Source organism: Cetorhinus maximus, unplaced genomic scaffold, assembly GCF_964194155.1.
Source record: "Cetorhinus maximus unplaced genomic scaffold, sCetMax3.hap1.1 HAP1_SCAFFOLD_163, whole genome shotgun sequence".
NCBI lineage: Eukaryota > Metazoa > Chordata > Chondrichthyes > Lamniformes > Cetorhinidae > Cetorhinus > Cetorhinus maximus.
The window spans coordinates 369,571-380,154 of record NW_027596151.1 but is presented as its reverse complement, the minus strand read 5'-3'; the positions used below and the strand labels follow the sequence as shown (position 1 = coordinate 380,154).

The 10,584-nt window shown below is 50.3% G+C and overlaps 1 protein-coding gene across 1 annotated transcript in view; it reads right to left on the bottom strand.

The window, feature by feature from the left end:
• Positions 1-1,043: 1,043 nt before the first annotated feature.
• The window catches only part of LOC144672951 (phosphofurin acidic cluster sorting protein 1-like), a gene marked incomplete at its 5' end in the record, with an annotated part of 203,737 nt that continues 194,196 nt past the window's right edge, over positions 1,044-10,584 (bottom strand). The window contains 2 exons of the mRNA XM_078534956.1: positions 1,044-1,175; positions 3,186-3,318. Coding sequence (XP_078391082.1) covers positions 1,044-1,175; positions 3,186-3,318 — 265 coding nt within the window. The remainder of the gene's footprint in view (positions 1,176-3,185; positions 3,319-10,584) is intronic.

Here is a 10,584-nt window from a genome sequence, read left to right as displayed (position 1 = left end):
CACTCTCGAACGAGCCTCTCACTCTCGAACGAGCCTCTCTCTCTCGAACGAGCCTCTCTCTCTCGAACGAGCCTCTCTCTCTCGAACGAGCCTCTCACTCTCGAACGAGCCTCTCACTCTCGAACGAGCCTCTCACTCTCGAACGAGCCTCTCACTCTCGAACGAGCCTCTCACTCTCGAACGAGCCTCTCACTCTCGAACGAGCCTCTCTCTCTCTCTCTCGAACGAGCCTCTCTCTCTCTCGAACGAGCCTCTCTCTCTCTCGAACGAGCCTCTCTCTCTCTCTCGAACGAGCCTCTCTCTCTCGAACGAGCCTCTCTCTCTCGAACGAGCCTCTCTCTCTCGAACGAGCCTCTCTCTCTCGAACGAGCCTCTCTCTCTCGAACGAGCCTCTCTCTCTCTCTCTCTCTCGAACGAGCCTCTCTCTCTCTCTCTCTCTCGAACGAGCCTCTCTCTCTCTCGAACGAGCCTCTCTCTCTCTCGAACGAGCCTCTCTCTCTCTCTCTCTCTCTCTCGAACGAGCCTCTCTCTCTCTCGAACGAGCCTCTCTCTCTCTCTCTCGAACGAGCCTCTCTCTCTCTCTCTCTCTCTCGAACAAGCCTCTCTCTCTCTCTCTCTCGAACGAGCTCTCTCTCTCTCGAACGAGCTCTCTCTCTCGAACGAACTCTCTCGCTCTCTCTCGAACGAACTCTCTCGCTCTCTCTCAAACGAGCTTTCCCCAGTCCCATTGGACCCTCTTTCTTTCTGAATGAGCTCATCCTAAGTCCCCCTGGACTCTCTCTCTCTCTCTCTGAACGAGCTGTCCCTCAGTCCCCTGGACCTCTCTCTCTCTCTGAACGAGCTGTCCCTCAGTCCCCTGGACCTCTCCCTCTCTGAATGAGCTGTCCCTCAGTCCCCTGGACCTCTCTCTCTCTGAACGAGCTCTCCCTCAGTCCCTCTGGATGCTTTCTCTCTCTCTCTCTCTCTGAATGAGCTCTCTTTCAGTCCCTTCACCCATCTGGGAGTGGTACCCTCATTTTCTACAATGGAGACGTTCGCAGAGATCATCTCTGTGCCACTGTTATCCTTACCTGTCCTTGCCAATCTGTAGTGTTCACCAGGATAATGCTCTCTGGCAGCTGGTCGTCTGATATTAGGATCTGGTTCAGTTGGTCATAAACAGACTTACGAGGGACCTAAGCAGCAAACAAAGTAGTAGGTCTTGATATCAGTGACTGGCCATAGATATAGAGAGATACCTAATCCCTGATACTTGGAATACGTTAAAGCTCTTTTATTTGGAGTCCTCCCTTTCCAAATTGGAAAGTCCTGAGTGACTATTTGGGGAAAAACATCCGAATGTCTTTGTTGCCCCAGAGAATTAAGCACGTAGGCCTTGTGATCTTCACCCTGGATTTTCCTCTATGGGCATGTCAACAGGAAACTTGGCCCACTGATATTGGCCGTTCCTTTCCTTAGGAGCAGACCATTCTCCAGTTTCAGCAATTTCATTACCAAGTGCCCTCTTCTCACTGACTTTGTGTGAGAAACCAGCCTGTATCAGCCATGAGTGCCCAAGACCAGGTCAGACAACAACACCTTGGCCTCAACCCGATATCTGCAAGAATTCCAAATTCCAATTTCCTACAGTTGGTGGGCAGCTAAAATTTTAAAAAATGAATGAAAAATCTACTTAATCTCACCTTAATTTAACTTAATATTTTCTGACCTTTAAAAAAATGGAGAGCGATACTTAGTAATTCACACTGCCTGTCCACTCAGGACTCAGCACAATGAAGGGAACAGACCAGTCAGGTCACAGCTCAGACCTGCTTAAACAAAGTCCCCAGATGTTCCAGCCATGACTCAGTGGGAAGCAGTCGTGCCATCAAGTCAGAAGTTCAATGAATCAAGCTTCACTTCAGAGGCTTGAGGACAAAATCCAGGCTGATAGTTGAAGTGCAGGATTGAAGGAGTGCTGCACTGTCAGAGGGTCAGTACTGAGGGAGTGCTGCACTGTCAGAGGGTCAGTACTGAGGGAGTGCTGCACTGTCAGAGGGTCAGTACTGAGGGAGTGCTGCACTGTCAGAGGGTCAGTACTGAGGGAGTGCTGCACTGTCAGAGAGTCAGTACTGAGGGAGTGCTGCACTGTCAGAGGGTCAGTACTGAGGGAGTGCTGCACTATCGGAGGGTCAGTACTGAGGGAGTGCTGCACTATCGGAGGGTCAGTACTGAGGGAGTGCTGCACTGTCGGAGGGTCAGTACTGAGGGAGCACTGCACTGTCAGAGGGTCAGTACTGAGGGAGTGCTGCACTGTCAGAGGATAAGTACAGATGGAGTGCTGCGCTGTCAAGGGCTCAGTACTGAGGGAGTGCCGCACTGTCAGAGGGTCAGTACTGAGGGAGTGCTGCACTGTCAGAGGGTCAGTACTGAGGGAGTGCTGCACTGTCGGAGGGTCAGTACTGAGGGAGCGCTGCACTGTCGAAGGGTCAGTACTGAGGGAGTGCTGCACTCTCAGAGGGTCAGTACGGGGGGAGTGCTGCACTGTCAGAGGGTCAGTACTGAGGGAGTGCTGCACTGTCAGGGGATCAATACTGAGGGAGTGCTGCAGTGTCAGAGGGTCAGTACTGAGGGGGTGCTGCACTGTCAGAGGGTCAGTACTGAGGGAGTGCTGCACTGTCAGAGGGTCAGTACTGAGGGAGTGCTGCACTGTCGGAGGGTCAGTACTGAGGGAGCACTGCACTGTCGGAGGGTCAGTACTGAGGGAGCGCTGCACTGTCGGAGGGTCAGTACTGAGGGAGCACTGCACTGTCGGAGGGTCAGTACTGAGGGAGCGCTGCACTGTCATAGGGTCAGTACTGAGGGAGCACTGCACTGTCGGAGGGTCAGTACGGAGGGACTGTTGCACTGTCAGAGGGTCAGTACTGAGGGAGCACTGCACTGTCGGAGGGTCAGTACTGAGGGAGTGCTGCACTGTCGGAGGGTCAGTACAGAGGGACTGCTGCACTGTCAGAGGTTCAATACTGAGCGAGCACTGCACTGTCGGAGGGTCAGTACTGCTATCTGGGATCTGACATTAAGAATAGCTTCTTGGACAAGATACTGGAGATTGGCTGCCGCCTGTTTAACTGTCCCCAGCAAGGCAGTGACTTCATGAGATGGGAGCTAAACTGCGGAGGGGAAAGAAAACCGGCGTTCTGATTAACCTGAGTATTGAATCTGGAGTCTGGCAAGCACTCGCTGTCGAAACTGCTGGCTCTGTCACCTTGTGTCCTTGAGTTGTGCCGATCTTTCAGCGAAGTACTCCTGGGTCGTCGCAGCTGTCTACTTTCTGACTTACTGAATGAGGGAATAACAAGAATGATTTCAGTAGTTCCTGTGAGAACAAAAAGAAGCATCCCTAACTAAGGAAACATTAGGATTAAGCTCTGGGTGCTGTCCTCACTGCTGCAAATACTTTCATATTGCAGGGGAAGGGCTTGCCATGATTCTGGGACATCTAGTGCCAACATGGGAAGAGCACAGCTTGTAAAAGCAGGCCTGTCCAAACTGCAGCCTCATGTGGCCCTGAAGCTCTGGCCACAAGTGACCACTGGACTCCATATCCACTCACCTCACCAGCTATAAGGGCAGGCTCAAGAGGCGTATGGGAACACCAGCATACACAACTTGAACTTGGAACTATACTGCCGTTCCTTCATTGTCACTGGATTAAAATCCTGTAACTCCCTCCCAAACAGCAGTGGGAGTATCTGCACCAAACAGACCACAGTGGTTCAAGAAGAAGGCCCATCACCATCTTCTGAAGGGGCAGCTGGAGATGGACAATAAATGCTGGCATTGTCAGCAATGCCCACACCCCATGGATTTTTTAAATGAATCACTGAAACTTACCTTCTGGAATTTGGGTGGGCAGCCTCTGGGCTGATGGTTCAATAATATATCCATTCTTGTAAACACTAGTGGGGCACCAGGACTAAGAACGGTCCTTTCTAAACTTCCATGTTCAGGGGTATGGCTAGACTTTGCATGCTCCGACTGCTAAGGTGTGGAGACCCCCATGAGGCCCACTTCTTGCAGTTTGGGGAGCAGGTGGGGGAGGGGTATGGAGAGTAGGTGGGTGATGGATATGGGGAGGAAGTGGGTAAGGAATGTGGGAAGGAGGTGGGGGCAGGATGTGGGGAGGAGGGGGATGAGGCATAGAGTCATAGAGGTTTACAGCACAGAAGAAGGCCCTTCGGCCCATCAAGTCTGCGTCAGTCAAACAAGTACCTAACTATTCTAATCCAATTTTCCAGCATAGGCCCATAGCCTTGTATGCCATAGCATCACAAGTGCACATCTGAATGTTATGAGGGTATCTGCCTCTACCACCCTTTCAGGCAGTGAGTTCCAGATTCCCACCACCCTCTGGGTGAAAAAATTCTTCCTCACGTCCCCTCTAAACCTCCTGCTCCTTACCTTAAATCTATGCCCCCTGGTTATTGATCCCTCCACCAAAGGGAAAAGTTCCTTCCTGTCTACCCTATCTATGCCCCTCATAATTTTATACACCTCAATCACGTCCCCCCTCAATCTCCTCTGCTCCAGGGAAAATAACCCCCGTCTATCCAATCTCTCCTCATAACTAAAACTCTCCAGCCCAGGCAACATCCTGGTAACTCTCCTCTGCACTCTCTCTAGTGCAATCACATCCTTCCTATAAAGCGGATTCCAGAACTGCACACAATACTCTAGCTGTGACCCATCTGACCAGCCCATCTGTGTCCTGTAATCTAAGGCTTTCCTCCTCAGTATTTACCACCCCACCAATTTTCATGTCATCCGTGAATCTGATCAACCGTCCAACATTCAAGTCTAAATCGTTTATATATACCACAAACAACAAGGGACCCAACACCGATCCCTGTGGAACCCCACTGGACACAGGCATCCAGTCACAAAAACACCCCTCGACCATCACCCTCTGCTTCCTGCCACTCAGCCAATTCTGGATCCAATTTGCCAAATTGCCTTGGATCCCATGGGCACTTACCTTCGTTATCAGTCTCCCATGAGGGACCTTATCAAAAGCCTTGCTGAAGTCCAAGCAGACGACGTCAAATGCATTTCCCTCATCTACACACCTGGTCACCTCTTCGAAAAATTCAATCAGATTGGTCAGACATGACCTGAACAAAACCATGCTGACAGTCCTTGATTAATCCCTGCCTCTCCATGTGTAGATTAATTCTGTCCCTCAGAATTGCTTCCAATAGTTTCCCCATCACTGAGGTTAGACTGACTGGCCTGTAGTTCCCTGGTTTATCCCTTCCTCCCTTCTTGAATAAAGGTACCACATTGGCTGTCCTCCAGTCCTCTGGCACCTCTCCTGTGGCCAGAGAGGTATTGAAAATTATTGCCAGTGCCCCTGCTATCTCCTCCCTTGCCTCACTCAACAGCCTGGGATACATTTCATCCGGGCCTGGAGATTTATCTACTTTTAAGCCTGCCAGACCACTTAGAACCTCCTCCCTTTCAATTAATTTCTTTAATTATATGACAGGGTGGGTGGGCGATATGGGGAGGAAGCGGGTGAAGGGTATAGGGAGGAGGTGGGGGAGGGATATGGGGAGGGGAGGTGGGGGAGGGATGATATGGGGAGACAGCAGGAGGGAAATACAGGGAGGAGGCGGGTGGGCGATATGGGGAGGAGGCGGGGTTGAGTCAATCGCAGAGGAGGTGGGGTTCTGTGAACCGGGGAGGGGGTGGGGTTGTGTGGGAGGGGGTGGGGTTGTGGGAACCGGGGAGGGGGTGGGGTTGTGTGAACCGGGGAGGGGGTGGGGTTGTGGGAACCGGGGAGGGGGTGGGGTTGTGGGAACCGGGGAGGGGGTGGGGTTGTGTGAACCGGGGAGGGGGTGGGGGTTGTGTGAACCGGGGAGGAGGTGGGGGTTGTGTGAACCGGGGACGGGGTGTGTTTGAGGGAACTGGGGAGGGGGTGGGGTTGTGTGAACCGGGGAGGTGTGTTTGTGTGAACCGGGGAGGGGGTGGGGTTGTGTGGGAGGGGGTGGGGTTTGTGGGAACCGGGGAGGGGGTGGGGTTGTGTGAACCGGGGAGGTGTGTTTGTGGGAACCGGGGAGGGGGTGGGGTTGTGTGAACCGGGGAGGTGTGTTTGTGGGAACCGGGGAGGGGGTGGGGTTGTGTGGGAGGGGGTGGGGTTGTGTGGGAGGGGGTGGGGTTGTGGGAACCGGGGAGGGGGTGGGGTTGTGTGGGAGGGGGTGGGGTTGTGTGGGAGGGGGTGGGGTTGTGGGAACCGGGGAGGGGGTGGGGTTGTGGGAACCGGGGAGGGGGTGGGGTTGTGTGAACCGGGGAGGGGGTGGGGTTGTGTGAATTGGGGAGGGGGTGGGGTTGTGTGAACCGGGGAGGGGGTGGGGTTGTGGGAACCGGGGAGGTGTGTTTGTGGGAACCGGGGAGGGGGTGGGGTTGTGTGAACCGGGGAGGTGTGTTTGTGGGAACCGGGGAGGGGGTGGGCTTGTGGGAACCGGGGAGGGGGTGGGGTTGTGTGGGAGGGGGTGGGGTTGTGTGAACCGGGGAGGGGGTGGGGTTGTGTGGGAGGGGGTGGGGGTTGTGGGAACCGGGGAGGGGATGGGGGTTGTGGGAACCGGGGAGGGGGTGGGGTTGTGGGAACCGGGGAGGGGGTGGGGTTGTGTGGGAGGGGGTGGGGTTGTGGGAACCGGGGAGGGGGTGGGGTTGTGGGAACCGGGGAGGGGGTGGGGTTGTGTGGGGAGGGGGTGGGGTTGTGGGAACCGGGGAGGGGTGGGGTTGTGTGAATTATTAGGAAATAGAGATTGTTTAAGTAAGTTATATTTGTATTTATTGGTGTTGGGAATGAGTTTTAGCTTCAATGTTTAAGTCTGAACTGTATTTCTGTTAAGCAAGAGGTCAAACTGAGTTTAGGTTCATTTCAAAAGGTGCCTTCCTTTCTAATAAGTTTTACAACTATACGAGAAGTTAGGCAACCACAAGTGTAGAGAAACTGGGCTGTTGCCTAGCAACAGGGGTCCAGAGAGGCAGGCCCCACCGAAAGATGAAACATGGAACAGTAGTTTGATTTGGAAGCTATTTGGGTTCAGTTGGTTTTGAAAGTAGTTGCCAGGAGAGACTGGAGCAAAGGGGACAGATAGCCAGTCCCAAACTAAAGAAAGGACCCCAAAATCCAGGGGAGTGGAACAGGAGAAAGTCCAAAGCAAACCTTCTAGTCAAAGGAAGGGCAAAAACCTGGAAAAAGGCCTGTTAAGTGAAGTTAAGACTGAGGGGCAGAGAGAAAGGCTTCAAGCCTTAAAAAGACAAAAGCTGCGGAAAACAGATTTAAAGCTAGAACAGCTTGAAAGAGGCCAGAAGGTCCATAGAGTCAACTGAAGGTCTGTAACTCTTTGCTATGGGCATGTGAAGTATGATGGTGTCATGTTGACGGCTGAGTCGATGCGAGAGAGTACGTGGAATGAAGCTTGAATGCATGTGGTGACCCAGGGGAGAGGAACATCGGAAGGAGGGTTTGAAATGTTGGAGCTGGGCCCTCGCGGAAGGCATCTGAAATAAAGCGTCAGTTTGGGAGAAGATTCAAAGAGAGTTCTTGGAGAGTGGAGATGGAAAACCCTCATATGAACTACGGAGTTCAGTGAGACCAGTTGGCTCATGGTGGGGCAAGCATCTGGGGGGGAGTTGAGGAGAGGTTCCATGGCATCTGGTTGAGGTGGCATCTGTCACTTGGTTTCAGAGTGTGGTGTGTCTCACCATAGGTTGAATATTGGTTTACATGGGCTGTGTACTTACTGTGAACATTAGAGTATAAGAACTCTTTTGTAACTTGTGTTATCCTTACAAATCTGTATATATCTGTAAAGATATAGTTGTGGGTGAAGGAGTATCATAATATAGTTGATCTATTCTTGTTTAATAAATGTTTTATGCTTTTGTGACTTTGTTCAGTAGCCACTCCCCACGTATCTGAACAAACAAATTAAAGTTAGGGTTTATCAAGCTGGGTTCCACCCTGAGATCAGGCCTGTCCAGGGGTAACCTCAGCTGGGAATCAAAGCAAAGTGGGGGCTCTTGTGGGATTGGAAACATGGACAGCAGGTGATTGGACCCGGAATAATAATTGGTCCAGGATTATCATTATAAAGCGAGATTAGAGATCCTTTAACATTGGTGGGATCTGTGAACCCTCATAAAACAAGTATGTGGGAGGTAAAGAGGTACTGGACATAGGAATTGGAGTTGCTGTGAGGTATATGATGTGGGTTGGAATTCAAAATGGCTTTGGAGGTTGCTGAGCCTTTTTTACAGTTGTAAGATGTAACTCTGACTGGTTTACAGAAATTAACTAAGAGTAAGCTAATAGAATTGATGGATAAACTGGAGTTAGAATTACCCAAAGGGATGAGGAAAGTAGACCTAGTTGAGATAATAGCACAGCATTTAAACCTGGAAGGGATACCAGACAGACCACTTTCTCCAGGGGGTGAGTCACAGCTTGAGGTAGTGAGACTTTAGTTACAAACGAAGAAACTTGAATTGGAGGAAAAGAAAAAAAGAGAATTGGAATTGAAAAAACTAGAGGCAAATGATAAAGGAAAGGAAAGAGAAAGAGTTTAGGCAGCTAGAACTGGAATTTCAGGTAAGGTAGAAGGATAAAGAAAGAATGGCAAAGGAAAGAGAGAAGGTACAAGAAAATGAATAGCAGCTTAAAAGGATGGAAGTTAAAAAAGAGATCTCAGATGCTGAGGAAAGTTCTAATGATGGAAAAACCTTCAATTTAAAACCTAGTGGGGTTCACAGAATCACACAGTGCAGAAGAGGCCCTTCGGCCCATCGAGTCTGCACCAACACGTGAGAAACACCTGACCTACCTACCTAATCCCATTTACCAGCATTTGGCTCATAGCCTTGAATGTTATGACGTGCCAAGTGCTCATCCAGGTACTTTTTAAAGGATGTGAGGCAACCCGCCTCCACCACCCTCCCAGGCAGCGCATTCCAGACCGTCACCAACCTCTGGGTAAAAAAGTTTTTCCTCACATCCCCCCTAAACCTCCTGCCCCTCACCTTGAACTTATGTCTCCTTGTGACTGTCCCTTCAACTAAGGGGAACAGCTGCTCCCTATCCACCCTGTCCAAGCCCCTCATAATCATGTACACCTCGATCAGGTCACCCCTCAGTCTTCTCTGCTCCAACGAAAACAACCCAAGTCTATCCAACCTCTCTTCATAACTTAAATGTTTCATCCCAGGCAACATTCTGGTGAATCTCCTCTGCACCCCCTCCAGTGCAATCACATCCTTCCTATAATGTGGCGACCAGAACTGCACACAGTACTCCAGCTGTGGCCTCACCAAGGTTCTATACAACTCCAACATAACCTCCCTACTTTTGTAATCTATGCCTCGATTGATAAAGGCAAGTGTCCCATATGCCCTTTTCACCATCCCACTAACGTGCCCGTCCACCTTCAGAGATCTATGGACACATACGCCAAGGTCCCTTTGTTCCTCAGAACTTCCTAGTGCCATGCCGTTCATTGAATACTTCCTTGTCAAATTACTCCTTCCAAAGTGTATCACCTCACATTATTCAGGGTTAAATTCCATCTGCCACTTATCTGCCCATTTGACCATCCCGTCTATATCTTCCTGTAGCCCAAGACACTCAACCTCACTGTTAACCACCCGGCCAATATTTGTGTCACCCGCAAACTTACTAATCCTACCCCCCACACAGTCATCTATATCGTTTATATAAATGACAAATAATAGGGGACCCAGCACAGATCCATGTGGTACGCCACTGGACACTGGCTTCCAGTCACTAAAGCATCCTTCTGTCATCACTCTCTGCCTCCTACAACTAAGCCAATTTTGAATCCACCTTATCAAATTACCCTGTTTAAGTTTGTGCTAGCTCTCCCAAAGTTTGAGTGAAGGGATGTAGAGGCACTCTTTATTTCATTTGATAAGGTAGCTAGGCAAATGAAGTGGCCAAAAGATCTCTGGACATTGCTCTTACAGAGTAGGTTGGTAGGTAGAGCTCACGAGGTTTATGCAATGGTGTCAGAAGAGGTATCGGTGGATTATGATGCAGTAAAAATGACTATTCTGAGTCCGTATGAGTTAGTCCCTGAGGCAGATAGGCAGAAATTTCAGAATGGAATGAAACAGCTTGGGCAGACCTATATTGAGTTTGAGAGGGTAAAGCAACGTAATTTTGACTGTTGGATTAAATTGCATTAAAGGTAGAGACAACATATGAAGCTCTTAGGGAAATAATTCTCTTGGAAGAATTTAAAGATTTACTTCCTCTTGTAGTTAGGACCCATGTTGAAGACCAGAGAGTTAAGGCTGCTAGACAGGCAGCGGAGATGGCTGATGATTATGAACCGGTCCATAAATCTAAATCCTTTTTCCATCACACCCATAATTCCGAGAAGGATAGAAGCTCGGGAGGCAAAAGGAAAGCAAGTAGCCAGGGAAGAAGGGGGACAGTTGGGAATTCTCATGCAATTTCTCCTCAAACCAGAAAGGAAGGCAGTGACATTCAAAAGCTGAAGTGTTTCCATTGTAACAAGG